This window comes from Suricata suricatta, chromosome 7 (genome assembly GCF_006229205.1).
Source record: "Suricata suricatta isolate VVHF042 chromosome 7, meerkat_22Aug2017_6uvM2_HiC, whole genome shotgun sequence".
NCBI classification, from domain to species: domain Eukaryota; kingdom Metazoa; phylum Chordata; class Mammalia; order Carnivora; family Herpestidae; genus Suricata; species Suricata suricatta.
This window is the reverse complement of record NC_043706.1, coordinates 143,302,978-143,322,253: the sequence shown is the minus strand read 5'-3', so window position 1 is coordinate 143,322,253 and position 19,276 is coordinate 143,302,978. Positions and strand designations below refer to the sequence as shown.

General features: G+C 55.4%; 1 protein-coding gene across 3 annotated transcripts in view; it reads right to left on the bottom strand.

Moving 5' to 3' along the window:
- The window catches only part of FGFR1OP (FGFR1 oncogene partner), a 26,299-nt gene extending 7,379 nt beyond the window's left edge, over positions 1-18,920 (bottom strand). Inside the window, exons 1-7 of one of the 3 annotated variants that reach the window (XM_029944540.1) lie at positions 18,714-18,920; positions 15,237-15,291; positions 14,697-14,785; positions 13,909-14,046; positions 9,598-9,678; positions 7,556-7,615; positions 1,248-1,474 (exon numbers count right to left, since the gene is read on the bottom strand). In XM_029944540.1, the coding sequence (XP_029800400.1) occupies positions 1,248-1,474; positions 7,556-7,615; positions 9,598-9,678; positions 13,909-14,046; positions 14,697-14,785; positions 15,237-15,291; positions 18,714-18,857 (794 nt within the window). In that variant the 5' untranslated portion in view covers positions 18,858-18,920. The remainder of the gene's footprint in view (positions 1-1,247; positions 1,475-7,555; positions 7,616-9,597; positions 9,679-13,908; positions 14,047-14,696; positions 14,786-15,236; positions 15,292-18,713) is intronic. The other 2 variants (XM_029944541.1, XM_029944542.1) reach the window with 2 other exon arrangements.
- Between the last annotated feature and the right edge of the window lie 356 nt (positions 18,921-19,276).

The following is a 19,276-nucleotide window of genomic DNA, read 5'->3' as shown; positions in this document are numbered from 1 at the left end:
CCCCCCCCGCCCCTCACCCCTGTGTAACACAGCTCGCCTGGAGAGCACCCCCCCCCTACAGCCCAGCCGATCCCTTCACAGACCTCGTCTAATCCTCCCCCTGCAGCCCGCCCAGGATCCCCATCACCCCTGCCTCTGTGCTGCCACGAGCAATGACTGACTTTCAAGACTCACTCCAGCCTCCTCCTTCAAGGACACCTCTCTGCGTCCCGGGGTCCCTCCCCTCCTTGACTTCCGGGTGCCACACACTGCTACTTCCCAGGTGACCTCCACTCGCAGCAAGATGTAAAACGGACACCTCCCCCCTCACTGCACCTCTAGCCCGGGCCTCCCCCCTAATCCCCGACAGACCCCTCGCAGCTGCCGGCCTGGGGCCTGACCTCTGCAGCAGCCACCTTCCCACCCTGACGTGACCAAGGTGAGCTCTGGGCCGCCACCGCCCTCCACTCCCCACCTGTCAGTGGTGTTTCCAACCTTGCCGCTGTTCCGTGGAAAACCCTGGACCCTCTCTCGAGGCCTCGTGCTTCTCCAACACTGATCAGCAAACCCCTCTGGATCCAGCCTCTCCGTGCGCCCCCAAACCACCCAGTCCCCACCACTCACCTCTCGCCCGGCTCCTCCTGACCGCTCCCCAGCGGGACACCCAGCGGCAGGGGCCCTGCCACTCTGCTGCTCAGACCTGGGGGCTCACGGTCTCCCTAAGGGTGAAACTGCACTCCCGCTATGGTCGGTGTGGGCCCCCCGAATGCACAAGTGCCCCTCGCCGTTCTCAGACCTGCCCGCGCGGCCATGCGAGCTGCCCCGTCCCCAGAGCTCCAACCCCGCCATCTGCCCAGCGGACTCTCACCAACTCGGCGAGGCCGCCCCTGACTGGACACGCCTCCGCTCGCGTCCCCTGCCTGTGCACGCCTGACGGCCGGTCGGGACCCCTACGCGCCGCCCCTGTCCACAGGAGCCAAGCTTCTGCAGACGGCGCTCCGCCTGTGCCCGGGCTGCCACACCCCGTCCCGGAAACGGTGCCCGGCACACGACGGGCACTCAGAACGCGCCCACCGACGGAAATCGGCGCTTTCCACGTTTCCACCATCTGGGATGGTTTCACAACCCCAAAGGCTTTGATGACACGAAACCAGACCTACGTAGTCAATAATTACAGAAGCTGCAGCAGCTGACTTTTTAAATATGAAACACGTGGAAATTGTATTTTTAAGCCTCTAGCTTGATAATGCAAAAACACAGTTACGCACCAGCCGTAAGTTTTCTCTGGCTTAGGAATGGGATCATCAAAGAAGGAGTCCCCGTCCATATCATCTTCGTCCGGACAGAGACCAGCTTTGTCTTCGACATCTCGACTTCTGTTACTTGGGAAAGACCCGGTTTTCGTCTCGTGGGGCGGCAGGTGGAGACCGCCTCCGCTCTTCGGGTCTGAGGCGGAGACGCTGGCGTCGCTCTGGGTGGCCTCGTGGCCGGCCCTCTAAGACACAGGGGAAGAGAAGAGGCGCCCTCGTGAAGTAAGACACTACTGAGCTGTTTTACATAACAAAACATCACGTGTGAGGTGACGGGCCTTACAACTCTGCATCTCACAGCTGCACGAAGGCTGGAGGGACCCGGTGACCCGCAGGCTCACCCTAACACGCGGCACGCGGCACGCCCAACTTCCCACGGAGAGAGTGTCATTCCGTTTTTCTTCTCCCTCCCTAAACGGAAGTATCCTACAATCCCGTTTATAAAAAAAATTTCCCATTTAAACACAGCTTCCGCATTTCCTCTTAACACATACACCTTTACTTGAAGAGTTATCTTAAATTAGTAAGTTACCAACTTGCAAAAAGGAGAAGGGATTGTGGGTAGAGAAGGGAGGTGAGGTCACATGAACAAACCGGGCGTTAGGACAGAGCACTCGTCAGGGAAAACCACACTTTTCCACCGTGCCGCTGCCAGATACAGCGGTCAGGGTGCGGGGCGCCCTCTCCACCGCCCCCTCTCAGGGGTGAGGGGCACCCTCTCCACGGACCCGTCTCTAAGGCGCTTAGGCAGGTCTGTCAACAACAACAAAACCATACCGGTACCAATACATGGAGCTGACATTTCTGGAGCGCCTTCAAATCGCCCGCTCCTGCCGAGACCTCCTATGCAGTCTAAAGCTTGGGGGGAGGGGGCAGAGTCTGTCTCCCCTGCTGATGTGAAAAAGGAGGCATACAGATGTTTCCGTCAGTTGCCAAGGCCCCCAGAAAGTTGGAGGATCAGTCAATACTAACGTCTGATTCCAGCGGTCAGCTCTTAACACACTTAACACAGGTCACGCTGTCAGGTTGAACCCTAGGAGACTGCAGCCTTGTGTGCAGTTCACACGGACAACTTCCCCAGACGCGGCCTTCGGCCTCACGGCGGACAGGGCTGCAGGCGAGGCCTGTCGTGTGCGAGCGCTCTCCTGTGCATGGACAGGGCCGGTGTCCAGGCCCTACTGCTAACCACGGAAGCCTAAGAACTCTGGGGCGCCTGGGGGCTCAGCGGGTTGAGCGTCCGACTTTGGCTCAGGTCACGATCTCGCGGTCTGTGGGTTCTAGCCCCACGTCGGGCTCTGTGCCGACAGCTCGGAGCCTGGAGCTGCTTCAGATTCTGTGTCTCCCTTTCTCTCTGCCCCTCCCCTGCTCGCGCTGTCTCTGTCTCTCAAAAATAAACATTAAAAAAAGAAAAGACAAGAGAATGGGATTAAGAGGGGAGGTGTGTGCGGCGGGGAGGGGGCGGCGCTCCTGGGGGCCGCACTTTCAGTATATGTGCGGACGGAGGGCGGGGGGGGGGGGGGGGGGATGCGCACCCTCGCGCTCGTGTGTGTGTGTGTGTGAGAACACACAGGTGTACGCGTCTACACTAGTCAGAGGCCGAGACAAGGGGGCAGCAGGCAGGGCACGCTGCACGATGTTCAGGGCCTTGTCCAGACCTTGTGCCGACGTTACTGATGTGGGCAAACTAATCCTTGTAAGGGAGACGCCTGGAAAATAAACACCAACTTCTCCTCAGGACGACACAGGGCGCTTTCTGACGGCAGAACTGTTTTACCACCTCCCGCCACTTTCTCGAAGTTCTCTGTGGAATCAAATATGGAGAGGCCCCCCCCCACCCATGTGGTCCTCAGATTCACGCCCGACTGTCATTTATGGTCCATACGTGCTTAAAAATGGACTTATGTGTTTTCAAAGACTTACACATTTGGAAATAAACACCCGGACTCTTGTGATACTTAAGCCCATTCACAATTATAGTTACGGAGAGAGACACACACTTTCCTTTCAAAACACTCCTGAGAAAATTCATAAGGACAAAGCGGTGTGAAATGAAACGGGATGTAACTGTAAAGCACTTTAACAAAACACAATAATCCTTCCAATGAAGTCTCTCTTCCCTGTGAATTCACGCCATCACCTAAGTGACAGAACCTCAGTCCACATGATGAGCCACTCACACTTGGCAGCTCCTCTCCAGCCACGGTGATCTGTGGTCTCAGCAGTGTCGCTGGTGCGGGTACAAACAGGCACAAAGACTAGTTTTAGGAGCACAAGTTTCATGACAAGCGTGTTCTGATGTTCGGCACAATATATATTTTAAAAGTAATAGTTACTTTGTTTTAAGCCTCTAGTTCTAGCAATCTAGGGAGTAACATTTAAAAACACTCCATCGGCTCTGGAACTGCTCTCCTAACCACTCGGGAACGTGGCACTCTACCTGTGACTACTTACCAGAAGGACCGTTCCTCAGCTGGGCTACTAACGGAGTCACTAAGCTTAATTCGCAACGACTTTTACTGTTAGAAAACAATCCGCACTGAGACAAGGATTTATCAAAACATCTACAGATAAGCAAAAAATCATACGGAACTTTAAAAACAATTTCCACACAGGAAATCCAAGTCTTTGAGCAAGAAGAAACCCAGGCACCGCGTGCCCCTAGCACCCGTGTAAAGCACCTTATCGTGGCTTCAGACAAGTCTTTGTTCTCGACACATTCAGTCAGCGGAGTTCCGGCCACGCAGACGTGGACAAACTGGACAAACTGGAGGAATCAAAGCAGCTAAAATTGAGCACGTTTATGAAGATGTGTAATGACGACCAGGAAACTCCTAGACGATGCCTTGGACCCGCTCCCCGGACAGGCTGGGGGCTGAGCAGTGGTGACGGGTCCAAAGGGGCCTCCCCGAAAGGGGGAAGACGAAGCCCAAACCCCCGGTACCAGGGTGTGCCTTCACTCACGCGTCGGGTCACGACAGGGGGGACCGGTCACAATGGCCCACGCTCCCACGGGGGAGCCACCGGGGAGGGCCGCATGGGCATCGCGGCAGGGACAGAGTGGCCGGTCCATGGGCCCAGGACCGCCAGGAACACGGCGTCCACAGGCCTCGGAGGCACCGCCCGTGCAGGCACCTCCCCTGCTCAGGCCACAACGCGTGCGGCCCCCGGTCACCGCAGCCCTGCACGGGCCGTCTCTCAGGGCCGACGCCTCTCCTGAAGGCCTGGCCTCTCGGGAGTGGCCGTGAAGCGCCGCAGACCGACCCCCAGGCTGACAGACTCCGCGGCAAATCCCAGAGAAGTTGCAAGAAACTTCTAGGATAGGTGTGACTTTCTGCGAGTGCTCTTACACATTCAGGTTTCGGTCATTTCTAGAGCAACAGAAAATTAGCATCACAGAAGTTTCACAGTGAAAATAACTAATCTTCCAGGAGCCAAAAAATAAATCTTTTCATTTAATCTGCACTTAATCTGCACCTCTCCTGACAGAGAAACATCTCAGCTGAAGAAATAACGCAGTTTTGCAAAAGTACTGAAAAAAACTTGTGGACATTAATTCCCTCCTCGCCCCGGCCCCAGGCCCCTGCTCCGCTCCCCAGCCTGCCCGAGGCCGTTTGCTGAGCCCAGGTTTAAAGACACTGACCACGGCCCTAAGACACACATTTGTAATTCACTCACCTAGAACATAACACTGTGGGATTCTAAAGCCACAAACAAACATTTACACTCCTCTAAAAACCATTTTTCTAGAAAACCTCCATCCCTACGGTCCACAGACAATCTGTAACCCCTGCAGGCGCACTGGCTCCGGCTCTGGACCGGTCTTGGAAATGACCCTGTGCACCAGGCTCCACTGCCGCAGGTCCAGCCAGCAGCTCGGGGGCCGGCGGACAAGGGCCTGGCTGGCCGTCCGCTCTCGAACCTGAGGCCACTGTCCTGTTAAATTTCTTGTTTATTTTTTTAATGTTTATTTATTTTTGAGAGAGAGAGAGAGGCAGAGACAGAATCTGAAGCAGCCCCAGGCTCTGAGCTGTCAGCACAGAGCTCAACATCCATGGAGGAGGGGGGGTGAGTGTGTGCGCGTGTGCGGGTGTGTGTGTGTAAGGGTGACAGTGCGTGGTTACACAGAAAGCCCCAAGGAAAGTGCGAAGGTGCAGAAACACGGGCCCCCCAACCTACCCGCCTCGCAGTCTTCACCCCTGCCCTCATCCCTGCTCTCAATATCACGCGGGGCTGATTCCAGAATTTTAAAAACAAGGAATCACAAATTAAGAAGCATCCTTTTTTTTCTTTAAGAACTTGAGAAGCAAAAAATACCTCAACACACACTGGATTTAAAACCCCTGAGAACCGATCCCAGAAAGGGTGCTCTTTCCTATTACATTTAACGTGAGGACAGAAAGCCTCGGTCTAAATACTACAACAAAAATCCCCTCACATCTTGAACAACAAACCCAAGTTGGCAGAACCCATCCGTCAGCCTGGTCCCACACGGGCACCGGTCCCGGAGGACAGAGGGCTTGCAGGGAGACGGACGACACAGACGGCGCTCTGGGGGGAGGGTGTCACAAAACACTGGGGACTTCGCCCAAACGCCCCCCACCGAAGAGCCCCCCACCCAGGACCCGAGGCCCCGGCACGCTCGACTGTCTCACAAAGTAGTCCCGGGCCTCCCGTCCCCCGGCTACAGAAGCACACGACCCGTCCACACCGCCTGCTCCGGGCCGGGCTCTCCCGCCGGCCTGCCCGCGGCCCCCACCCTGGCCCCCACCCTGGCCCACGCCGGCGGGGCCAAGCCTCGCAGCCTGGGAAGGGGCACCGGCCACCCCTGAAGGGCCCCCCGCCGACGGCGCATGCAGCTCGGAGGCTGGTTAAGACGTTAAGAGTGTTAGGACGTCGGGGACACGCACGGCCCGAGCAAGGCGAAGCAGAGGCAGGGGAAGGAGCGCCGAGGGCCTGCCCGCAGGCCGGAAGTGGGGGTGCCGGGGACAAGGCACCCCAAGGCAATCAGGAAGGACAAGCAGCACAGGGGGAAACGGGTTCCAAAGTGACGGAGTATCTTCGGTCAGGAATACAAAAATGAAATAAAAGGGGCCCGACTGAGAGCCTACGACTCTGGGCCTGGGCCTGTCCCCCACCCCCACCCCGAGGTCGGGGAGCACAGGGCCTGCGCCGTAGACTGAAGGGCAGAGTCCGGGCCCCCACGGCGACATCTCACTGCGAAGTGACAATTCATCGCTTAATATGCTTTGGGTCTACGTCCAGACCTCCTCAAAATGTCCGAATCAGTCAGATGAAAATCTAATACTGTGAAATCTGCTTTTAACTTTCTTAAAAAGCCCAACAAATTGATTAAATGTATCTTTAAGAAAAAAATGCTGTTTTGTATTCTTAGTCCTTTGTTTTAAGGTGGCTCTCCCCTCTCCAGCGTGGCTGCCAGCCGGGCAACGGGAACACGCCCGCTGCGGGGACTCCCCGGGGAGCCCGAGAACTGAGGCCAGCTGACACGGCAAACGCAGGTTTAAATCCTTTACTTCTGAAGGTCTTTGGTAAACTAAGGTTCAACAAGAGCCGAGGACTCTCGCGGAACTGAAACTGACACACCTTAAGCACCTTACCCTTCACAGCACGAGCGCGGTCCTGATGGCGGTGTGCGCCCAAGAGCTCTGACACTTCAATTTTAAAAGCAGCTCATCTACTGGCTTAGTCCCTTCTGGTCGTCTCGGGGGAGGAGCCGAGCGCAGCCCGGCGCAGGCCCCTCAGACTCGGCGCCCCGCGGACTCGTCCTGGACGTGCAAGGGCTCGTGAGCCGCTCGATGCTCAACACCTTTAATTCACCGACTGGAACTTATCCAAACACTGGTCTGCGGTTTTATTTACCGCAGGTGAAAATCATAACGTTAAGAATATGTATAGAGCCACCCATTCAAAAGGAAAATAAATATTTTCAACTTTTTTTTGGGCGATAAGGAATTCTCTAAGTAAAATCAACAGCACATTTAAAACATGTAGTAGCAGTGTGATTTCACCTGGATATAAATTGAAAGTCAGGTCACATTTTTGTCTCACGTTATCGTTAGTGCATCATAAGTGACCGCGGACACAGGAGGGCAAGCCCGGGGCTGCAGAGGCCCAGCGCCCGGCGGGGACCCAGCATCCGGCGGGGACCCAGTGCCCGGAGGGGACTCAGCGCCTGGCAGGCACCCAGCGCCCAGCGGGGGCCAACAGGCGGGCGGGCTGCGTTTCCCCCTCTGCCCTCACGCAGTTACCTTGGCACCAGACTTCCGCCTGCTTGTCTTCTTCTTACCTTGTCCTGTATACCTTGGTATCTGAGCATGAGAATAAAATGACATTTTACCACAAAGTATAAATCTTTCAAAACACACTAAATCACCACTAAACTAATTAAGTTTCCTATGAGAAGAGTTCTTAAAAGCAGAAACCTGGATCAACACGTTCCCCTTTGAAACCACCATGTGATTTTTTTCTCTTTCCTCAACTCTCTTCCCCAGGTGGTTCGGCCCATGTGAGACGGCCGTGCCTCACAGCCACTCGGCCCTCCGTCCACACCGCGACCTGCCCCACAGCAGCGGTGCGGGAACCGCTCCTCCGCGCCCGCCTCCCCCCTTCCTCGGGAGCGCACAGCCGGGCCCCTGCAGGTTGGGCCGGCCCCGAGGCTGGACCACGGCTTCCCAGGGGCCCCAGTGCCCTCCGTGGGCCCCGGGACTGGGGAGGCACCTGCCCTCTTAGAGCCCACAACGATTCAGAAACCACCGAGCCACAAAGGAAAGCTGGCGAGAGAGGGGCCCGGGAAGTACTGGTGCTACGGGGAACAGCACTTCCGCCACCAAGGCCTTCTGCTGACACGAGTCGTGTGGCCGCCGCCCCGGAGCACGAGCACCAGCCTCACGGTCACCCTCCACAACCGCATCAGTGCCCGGGGAGCACGGGGGGCACAGAGGCAGCGCCCGCCCGCTACCCAGCCGACTTTCACGGTCCCCATTGTACTTCCCAGGTCTCGAAAGTTCTGTCTGTGCCCAGAGAGTAAGAATCGTACGAGGCTTTCTTATCTTACCCTAAAGACACAGCATGTGCACAAGGTGGTACTGCTAATCTGCGTTAGAAAATAATAATAATTGGCTAAAAAGAGAGCTTCCAAAGAGCTCAGCGCCACGGGGACTGACCTTCTGGAAGGTGCGTTCATTCTCACCCCTCACAGCCAGACACTTTCACAGAGAGCAGAGCTGTTTACAAAGCCTCCGGGATCTGACAATTCATTTAAAGGCTCTTTGCAAATCTGCTCCCAGTGCTGCTCTCTCTGCTCCTGTGGGTCCTGCACCCCCCCCTTCTCTTCCCCCGTGAGCATCGCGGGAGAACCTTCCGCGCAGGAAAGGCTAAGTAGCTCTCAGGGAGAAGGCACTGCTCCACTGGGCGGCAGGCCCTTTCCTCGGTGGGAAGCAACGAACAGAGTCCTCTGGGAACAAAGAGGAGCAACAGCATCGGGGAACCAGCGGCAAAGCGGCAGGGAGCACTCAGCAGGGAGCACTCCCCAGCGTCCGGCCCAGGCGTGGGAGAGAGACCTGGCCCACGACCACCACCCTCTGGAAGCCGCCTCGTGGAGAGGCGCCCGCAGAGGCACCTGCTCACGCCCTCGGGCGCGTCTCCCCGCCGGACCCAGCCGCACCCCGGGCAGCACTGGCCGCTCCCAGCAGGGCGTGCTGTGCCCCGACCGCTCATGGGGCAACGTGCTCCCTAGCGATCCTGCTTCTGGGCGCCCTGCTGCCCCGACGTCAAACCCCAGGGCCCCACTCACTCGGCCCCCCAGGTGCCACGGCCCTGAAATTGGAAGGCCTGAAGTTCAACAACCCACAGGCACGCCTGGAGCACTCGGATTTTCTTATAAATCCTCCAAACAGCTGTTAACACAAAACTGCCATCGCTTACCATTCCAAACCGGCCACCCGTCTACGACATGCAACACAATGCTCTGGAACCACAGTCTGGACCCTCGTGTCCTCAAGCCAGGGATTTATAAATGGAGAGTAAGTAAATCTCCTGGTCAACTGAGGAAGAAAACGTTCAAAGTACCAAAGTGAGGAAGAAAATGCTCCAAGTACCAAATGAGACCAAATATCTCCAATTCCATTATTCAACAGCATATTCCTCTCTAAGAAAATTCAAAACATTCCCGGCCCAGGGAAAGACTCTACAAGAGCACACGCGCACCAGGGGAAAGAGGCGTCCTCGCGGCCAAGCAGCACCCGTCAGCTGCACGGCAGGCGCGGGCAGCGCGGAGCCCCAGGCCGCTCACCTTGCTGGGGCCGCTGTGGGCGCTTGCCTTGCCCTCCGGGGACTTTGGTGGAGAACGCACATCGGAGAGGTCCAGTCCACCCTGCAACATTTCAGTTTAAAATTAAAATAGAATCAAAAACAAAATATAAATACACAAATTATGCCTCAACGCAACTTCAGCATTTAAAACCACGACAGGACGTTGGTGTTTCTCTAATTACCATCACGTATTATCAGATTTCCCCCAATTTTGCTAAAACAAAAGAAAGAAAACGGGACACACTTAGACCCTAACCACGGCCCGGACCCGGTCTCCCCACCTCCCTGCACGTGGGCCCGGGGTCCGCAGCCACCCACTCGTTTCGCCCTCTTAGACGCCCTCCCCGAGTCACTGTCTCCATTTCATCAACTAGCGGCTCTCCTGACACATGTCCCTGTCTTAGATGACCGCGCCCCTACCTTCCTCCTCCCTGAGCCCCGGTGCCCGTCCAGCCCCCACCGCCCACACTGGCACAAAGCCGCCACCTGTGGGCTGGTTGGGTCACGGAGCTCCGCTAAACGCAAAGGAGGGATTTCCTAATGTTTCCTGACTGGAAATCACCTCCTCAAATTCGTCCGCTCCCTCACCACAAGCTCTGTGCCCTGTCTGCGTACTAACATCGGTCACCTTGCAATAAGACCCCTTCCAAGGACTACAGCTTTTCAACATGAAAACACGCTGCGCCTCACGCCTTCCGCCCCTCCGTCGGGCCCGTGACTTCCAGTAACGGCATTGTCTTCTCGCAGGCTGAGGACCTCATCTCACCTTGCAGACTTCTCTTCTTCTCGACTACGCTGTAAGGCCCTGCCCCTTGCCGAAGTATTACCTCCCCCAGTCTGGGGGCTCCTGCCTTCGCGGGCGATCTTTGTCTGCCCGTCTGTCCCCGCGTTCACCAGCACCGTCCTGGTCTACATCCGCCTTCCAGGGGCTTTCGCGTTCCCTCCCAATTTCCCCATCTGACCCTCCCAACGTGCGCCTCCCGGGTGCACAAGTCCGCGGGAGCTTCCCGCTGACCGTGAGCACACCGTCTGTTAAGAACCATGTCCCCAGCTGAGGCCTGGCCGGAGGAGGGTTGGGCCACAGGAGGCACAGCCGCAGGCTCGCAGGGCCCGGGCTCAGGCCCCATGGCAGCCGGCAGCGAGAGAGGACGAAGAGCAAAGCCCTCAAGAGGCCAAGTGGAAGAGAGACTGTGAGCGAGAACCCCGGGCGGGGTGCGGGGGGGCGTCCCATCAAGGGACACGGCGAGAAGCGAGGAAGCAGAAGCCACTCTCAAGAACGAGCGCATGGCCCGAAGCACAAGGAACCACAATTCAAGAAGAGACATGCGGCCAGAAAGACAAGACGGCCCCACATCACAGGGGTCTTGGCATCAAGGCTGAGGAAGGTGGAGGCGGCCTGGCTGCCATTACACAGCCCGCCATTTCCGAGGAGGAAACGAACAGACCAACAGCTGGACTTCAACATGGAGTCAGCAAGAGCGAAGGGTGGGGACCCAGTGCCGAGAGCACCGGCAGCTGCCGCCCAGCGGGCCAGGAGTGAGCACGCGGTGCTGGCGGGAGGACAGGACTCACCAGGGACAGTGCACGCCGCCGCCGAGGGCTGCAATGCACGGGGGGAGGGCGCATCCAATGCCCGACAGATCAGCTCTGGGTCATGGTCACGGGTGCCAGCGTGGCAACTGGACTCTTTAGGTGGTTTTAAGAAGCAATTTTGGCAGAGACATCGGGAATGGAGGTCAGGGGCTCAACGCACAGCTACTTTTCCTCTCCAGCACCAGAAATCAAAGGTTAATAAAAAAAAAAAAAACTTACAATTTTTTACTTCGCTATAAATGACAGGCTTCCTCTCAAAATTATGACCGCCAGTGAATGACGGAAAAGCCAAAATGGATACCCCTGAGTTTCTGCTGTGAATGTGAATTAGACTACGGATTTACTTGTGCGTGCCCACACACACGCAAAGTGACACACCCAACACTGAGGGGGAAAGTAGCAACAAGTGGCTATTTCATGACAGGCTCTGACCCTGAAGCCACAGAGGCCTTGTCCGGGCCCAGAGCCAGGCTGCACCAACTGGGGAGCTGCTGGGACCTGCAGTCACAACGACAAAGAACACGCTTCCTGAGTTTCCATTTTCAAACTGAACCCACCAGAAGAGAGAGCTCCGAGCAGGTCCCGGCTGGAGGGGCACCGGGGCCCCTTCCACCAGGGCCCGCCCTGGGCACAAGCGGGGCAGCGGCTCCTGGAACCGAAACCCAGGGGCCACAGGGACACAGAGAAACGGGGGAAGGGGCTGCGTGCTCAGGCGGGAGGAGGCAGGTGACTCTGTCTTGTGTGGCCTCCACTTTGTCAGAAAATAGTCCGTTTTCTCACACAGGATTCAAATGCGTGACAGAGTTACTGGGGACGTCAGTGAAGACTTGGAAACCAGGTTCGGCAGGGAGCGAGGAGGGGCGGGACGTGGGGTCACCCAGGCAGGAACGGGCACAAACTGAGACACAGGATAATGAAGGCAAACCCTTACAAGACCCCTGCGGTCCTCACCATGACCCACAGGGCTGACATGCCTACTCTCCCCGGCTCACAGGTGAGGACCCAGGGCGCCTGACGGTGAACTGACTTCCGGGAGGTGACCCCAGCAGCCCGGCCCCGATCCCGAGCCAATGCTAGCGTGCCGACGGAGGCGCAGCAAACCAGAGACGAGGACGTGGGCGGCCAGCGCGGCAGGGAGAGGGACTGAAGAGCGGCGCGGAAGGCAGAGAAGCACGGCAGACACAGACGCGAAGGCGCAGGACCATCCCGTCCAGTTAACATCCACACCACTTCTCCTCCGCCACCATCTGGCGCGATGCCCACCCTGTGACCCACACACACCAAACGCTCGGGAATGACCACAGGGAATGAGACCCCAATGTGCAGGTGGAACACCGCATGCTCTCTGCGGCGGACGTGCCCACCCGGTCGCCGGACGGAACACCTGCCCAGTGCCTTCCTCCACTGTGACACAGAACTTAACACGTGCACCAGACACGGCCACCGCCACAGCGCCTGGCTGGCTCAGTGGGGTAAGCGACCAACTTCAGCTCAGACCATGATCTCACAGTTCCTGGGTTTGAGCCCCACGTCGGGCTCTGTGCTGACAACTCAGAGCCTGGACTGCTTCGGATTCTGTGTCTCCGTCTCTCTCTCTGCCCCTCCCCACTTATGCTCCATCCCTCTCTGTGTCTCAAAAACAAATAAATGTAAAACAAATAAAAATTCTGTTTTTAAGAAAACACCCACTGTCCCTTTAACTAGCCTCACTGCTTACAAACGCTCAGAGCCAGTCACTCACTGGAGACTCCCTCTGGTACCACGGGCGTCACGTGAACATCCGTTTCCTTCCATGAGCACGTTCCAGCTTGAACAGCCCTCAACTCTTCTAGTCCAAGAAACGTTCTCAAATCTTCTCTTCTCACTGGAAGTCTCTGTCAGGCCTTACACGGATCAGGTGCTCAGTCAGGCTTTCCTCATCCTCAAAGATCCTAACCGAAAATATCCTCTGCGGCTGTGCACATGGCAGTGCGCAACCCTGACGTGCTTACCTACACACCCGGGACTAAACGCACACCGTTAGCCAGGTGTCTGAGTCGACTCCGTACCATCCACGTCTGTGAAGCAGCGTCTTTACGTAAAGCTAACGTTTGCGACTAGAAATCAGACCATTACCTCACGGGGGGGACTTCTGAACAGAAGGAATAAGAACACAGAAGCTTGAAAATGTTTAGAAACTAAGCACGACCAACAGCTTAACCAGCTCTAAGTCTCTTTTTAAAAAGCCTTTCAGTTCAAAACACTGTTAACCAGCCTCAAAGTCAGCCCCGTTGTTTAAACTATAACCAGACAGCGGCTAACACAACAAGCTGAATGTCCTGCGCACTTCCTGTGCGCTAACTCTTGCATCAGGCTCTGCGAAGCCCACGAGGCAGCCGCTCTCCCTGCCATACACAGGAGCCGCTGGGGAGGGATGGCACGCCCCGAGCCCGTGGCCAGCGGGGGGACGAGCTGGGCCCCGACCTCAGCACCCCCATGTCCGCTGCAGAAGGAGAGCAGCTCCAGGCTCAGCGCTGCCACTTCGATCTTCATCAAAGTGCAGGCTTATACACTCTGAGTGCGTCTCATTCTGTTTTAGGGAACAGCTTCTCTCCATTTAAACTCTGATTTGACTCACTAATGTGCAGAACCCGCAGGGCTCTGCTGAGCAGCCACCGCCTGGGACAGGACGGGATGGCAGAGGCTGGGCCGTACTCACCTCCCCGCCGGCGGGCCCTCTCTCCTTCTGTTGACAGCGTCTGATCACTTCCAGAAGCAGAGGTCCGCCCACAGTGCCTTCCGCTTCAATAATTCCTAGATCTCGGGCTAAATTCTCTCGGCCTGCAAGACCTTGAAACTAGGGAAGAAATAAGATGGAAGACAGGATATAAATGCACAAAAGAAGGCAAAGTATCTTCAGAGATTAAAGAAAAGCGTTTTTGGAACTTAAAGATATCTTTAAACTCAGAGAAACCATTTTCTAACAAATGCCCATTTAAAAACGTTCTCTGGGGGCGCCGGGTGGCTCAGTAGGTTGAGCCTCCAACTTTGGCTCAGGTCACAATCTCGTGGTCTGAGAGTTTGAGCCCCGTGTGGGGCTCTGTGCTGACAGCTCAGAGCCTGGAGCTGCTTCCGATCCTGTGTGTCCCTCTCTCTCTGCCCCTCCCCCACTAATACTGTCTCCGTCTCTCTCAAAAACAAACATTAAACCATTTTTTAAAAACGTAAAAAATGTATCTACTTCTTTTACCAAGTGCCTACATCTGGAGTCCCCACTGCGGGTGTGGCCGCACCACAGCACTCTCCTCACGGGGTCCGTCTGTACAGCAGCACTGGCGCCAGCAAGCCCCAGCACGGACGGCTTTCGTGAAAACTGTCAACCACCAAAAAATACTCTCTATGCAAGATACCATGAATTGTCCGATTTTATTAAGTTTCAAGCTTATAATGAACTCGTTTGTAACAGAGAGGGTTTCCAATGATAGATGCGAAAATCATTATTCTTACTGTGCTAGTTTCAGGCTGAAAAACGGCCAAGGTGAAGTCAAGGTTGAAAAACTGAAGAAACTCGGCCACCAGACTCGCCACCAGCCGGCCTGCAAGAAGCGAGAGGCAGTGAGCGGCGCGCGTCCCCCAGACCCGGGGCCGCCTCGCCTCCTCCGCCAGACACGCGGGCCACGCGTTACTCGAAAGACAGAGGTTTCTACAATCTTTAATTATAAATCCATCTTAGGAGAACACAGTTATGTAACGAAAATCTCAGTCTCCTCATTTTTTCTCATTAGGATCATCCGTTTGGAGCCAACTCTGAATCAGACAACGCGGCACTTCGTAAACGGAATCGAGTGTTCTGATTCTTAGAGTTGTAACCAACAATTTCCCGTGACCAATGACTAAAGCAAGGTAACAGCTGTACAACAGATTGCGGTTTGGAGTGAGGACCTGGAACAATCACAGACTTCAAAAAACACCCGAAAACCCTGATCTCTCCGAAAGGAGGCCAACGCCTGACGATTCGGAGAGCACACGGCCGGCTGAGCACCTTACCGTCTTTCGTGTTCAGGAACTTTCTCAGGCTCTCATTGACTAGAGGAGTTTTGTTCTGTTAAAAAATGAAATATCGTGTCATGTGTTTATCCTAAAAGCAACTATAAAATGTGGTTTTATATACATATATGTGGCAAAGATACAAATAAAACATCGTCACTCGTAAAATTATGGCTAAACCCATTCCATAACTATTGGCTACTATTGAAATTCTTCTATACTATTTAATATTTCAAACTTAATAACATGAAACTATACATGAAAATGTGTATTTATTTATAACTGGTAAATATTTCATCAACTGCTTACTAACCTACTTGAGAAGCTAGATCTTCAAATACTCCTGTAAAACTTCATTACAATGACTTACAAAACAACGGTCTACTTTCCCAAACGCACGGAGCTGACCCTGCGTGGCCGGGGCGAGCTGCCCTTTACAGCAGGGCTCAGGTTACGCACTTGCCCTTCCTAACCCGTCCGCGGCAGGCAGGACGATGAGGTGCAGCGCCCAGGCCGGCTCAGTTTTGTCATCAGACACTTACTGGAATACAGGAAGAATACTCTGGCCCCCGCGTCCTGCATGAGCTACGCTGCACCGGGGGCCTCACACTCCGCTGACGGGAACAGGGCGCTCACTTTGGAGAGTAATCCAGCAACGTGTTCAAAAGTTCAGGGCACCCCTACCATATGACCCGTCGGGGGGTATCTTCTCAAATGAAAAGCCCAGATCCAAGCAAAGATGTGTATGTGAACGTTCCCAGAAGCCCCGTTTGTAAGAACTGGTAACAAGTCAAACGGTCACCCCCAGGTGAGTAACCAGCCACACGCCCGGACAGCAGACACCACACGGGAGCAGGATGGAACTAACCAGCGACACAAGTGACAACATGAACGGATCTCAAAGCCATTATGCTGCATGACTGCAGGCAGATCAAAACAGAAAGCCACCTGTGTCGGACTGCACTTGACTGGCACGGGTGCCCAGGGGTCGGAAGGGGGTGACAAAGAGGTCTGAGGACACTTTCAAGGGTCAAGGACAGTCCACAATCTTGATGGTCTCACGCTTGCACATACTTGTTAAAGTGTACACGTTATACATTTAAGTATGTTGACTTTACTCTAAGTCAATTCTATCTCAATGGAGTTGTTTTTAAAAAGCTAAAAAAGATAAGGAAGGGAAAGAACACAAAGTTCCTGGGGCGCCCGGGGGCTCAGCCGGTTAACTGTCCGACTTCAGCTCAGGTCATCATCTCACAGTTCATAGGTTTGAGCCCCCACATCAGGCTCCGTGCTGACAGCTTGGAGCCTGGATCCTTCTTCCGATTCTGTGTTTTCCTCTCTCTCTGCTCCTCCCCGGCTCATGCTCTCTCTCAAATATAAACGTAAAAAAAAAAAAAAAAAAGAACACAGAGATCCTTAATAGGTTGGTCTAGGAGATTTTAAGACACTAGAGTCACCTGAAACATTTAAAGAAAATGGAGAGACAAAATCAGATGTGGTTCATAAACAGCCAATCTGGGAGCACTGCAGAGAGGGACCTCAGGGAGCTGGTGAGGGGCACAACGGGTGGCCGGAGGAGCGGGAGCGGACAAGGTGGGAAAGGAACGGCCACACACAGGCTAGGAGGGCGGCGGAGCACCTCCCGGGCGTCTCGGACGCGGCACTGCCGGGACCAGGCCACTCACTGGACACACAGAGAGAGCAAAGCCCAGGCGACTCTGACTTCCTGCCCAGGTGAGGGGCAGCCCCGCACGCCGGAGCGGCCTAGCAGGTGCGGGCATGGACAGGTCTGAGGCTCACGCTCCGGATCCCAACTGGGGGGCCGCGGTCACTGCTGTGGCTAAGGTTGCCCAGGGAGAGGAGCGAGCGAGAACCCGCAGATAATGCAGCCAGGATGGACGAGAGGTGCGCAGGACAAGATCATGCAAAAGAAACCAACGAGTGGTCCAAAGGAAAAAAGAAGAAAACAAAAAAATCTCAGAACTCCAGGGAGATTTTCAGGAAGGGGAGAGAAGAATTAAGAATGTCAAATGCCACAATGAACAACTAAGACAGGCAAGAACTAAAATATACTCCCTACGGAGCTGCTTCCTGACCGCAGCAAAACGAATTACTTACATGTAGCAGATTTAAAACAAACGTAAGCAGATTGAAGATGTGAATGGATGACAGGATGCCCAGAACATAATAAGACTGACGACGCTCTTTCCAGACTCGTCTGGGAGGGGAAGAAACGGAGGAGTATTAAAAGCAGAACACGAGTTAAGGGAACCGTTAAGGGAGAGACCGAAGATGCAGCAAACAGCTGAGGAGCTGAGGGCATCTGGAAGGCAAAGCCCAGAGAAAGTGACTGTTCTTGGACAAGACAGAGCCTCCTCCCCTAAAGCAGAAGGGACAGAGGTAGAGATAAACACGGAGGTGGGAGAGCTTTTTCTGAGCTCAGTGACAGATGGGGGGCAGGGGGGGGCGCACAAAAAGTTAGGACTCGATGCTTCCGTCTCCCTGTTAAGTTAGAGACCAGAGCGGTGTAGAGAGTGGAGTCTGCCTAGGGCTAAGCGGGAGGGGCGGAGCGAAGAGGACTCAGACCCGCTCAGACCCAGCTGGCGGGCACCCACCCTCAGTCCCAGCAGCAGGGCTGCTGCAAACACGTGCAGCAGGGAGGGGGCGTCCTTTGCTGGATTAATGACCTGTGCAGTTTTCCCAGAGCAGGACGGATTTGAGGCGAGGGGGTGGCGGTTTCTGAGACACAGGCCGTGGGGTGCAGACACGTCAAGAACAGAGGCAGCCGGGAGAAGACTGACACCTGGACACACACACAAGAGCCACGGACTGAAGTGCTCCGGCAAGTTCCGGAAGCCGCGCACCTGGGCCTCAACAAGGCAGGAGGTTAGAGGACTCGGCACAGAGGACCATGGAGGGCCGTGGGGATGCCGATCATGGCGTGATTCTTGCCAACAAGTTCCAGAACACTCAGCGGTGGGGAGACTTGGGGCACCGAGAGAAAACCAAATACACTTGCACAAAGTACAGGCTGGCCTTCTGACATAAGAAAGACCACGAGATTCCAAACGAATGCCCCCCACGTGGCACACCCACGACACACACTGACACAGGAAAGGGCCGGAAGGGTCCTGCACTGAACGCACTCACAACACAACCATTTCTTCAAGCAGCTCCTATGTCCTTGTTTTCCAGACTTCCCCCACGGGCAGGGGTCTACCCCGGCGCAGATTTACCACCAGCCCCGCGTTACCAGGGTACCTCCTTAACTTTCTTTACGTTCCTCCAAAATTCTAAAATACAGACCGAAAAAGAATAATTTTGCCTCCCTTCCAATAGTAAAGAAATGTAATGCTTAATAATTCAGTATCATCACCGGCGAAACACTGCTATAAGTAGCATTTTAGAACGATCTTTAAGTAACTAGAAATTAAACATCAATGAACAGAATAATAGTGAAATTTGTAGATTTCATACCTCTACTTTTTCTTGCTCTTCTAGGGCTAAAAACACAGCTGCTCGGAGTTCGGCCTTTTTTAAAAGAGGGTAAAGGAACAAAAATGGGTTCAAGGCAATTTTCATGACAAGAAGCGCATAAGACGTGAGTTCCAAGGGCATCATCCCCACCGTCTAAAAGCCAAAAACCGAAAACGAACGAGACAGTAGCGCCTGGCGGACGGGTACAGGGTCCGAAAGCGCCCAGAGATGCTCTCAGTTTCCCACGCCCCCCGCTCCTCCCGCGGTCCTGGGCGCCCACCCCCCACCCCCGGCTTAGCCCCGCTTGCGCGTCCGCGACCCCGCCAGCTCGTGCTGGCGCCGCTCCAGGAGAAGTCCTCTCCGGGCGACATCCGCAGCGGAGGACCGCGACCACCCGCACCGGGAGAGGGGAAGGGGCCTCCTCGCCCGCACGCCGCGCGTCACCCGAGGGCTCCCCGCGCGGACTGCGCCGAGCTCGCCCGCCGGGCCCCGCAGGGAGCCGCCCCCCACCCCGGGGCCCGGACGCGGCCCGGACGGCCCGCCCCACGCGCCTCGCGACCCTC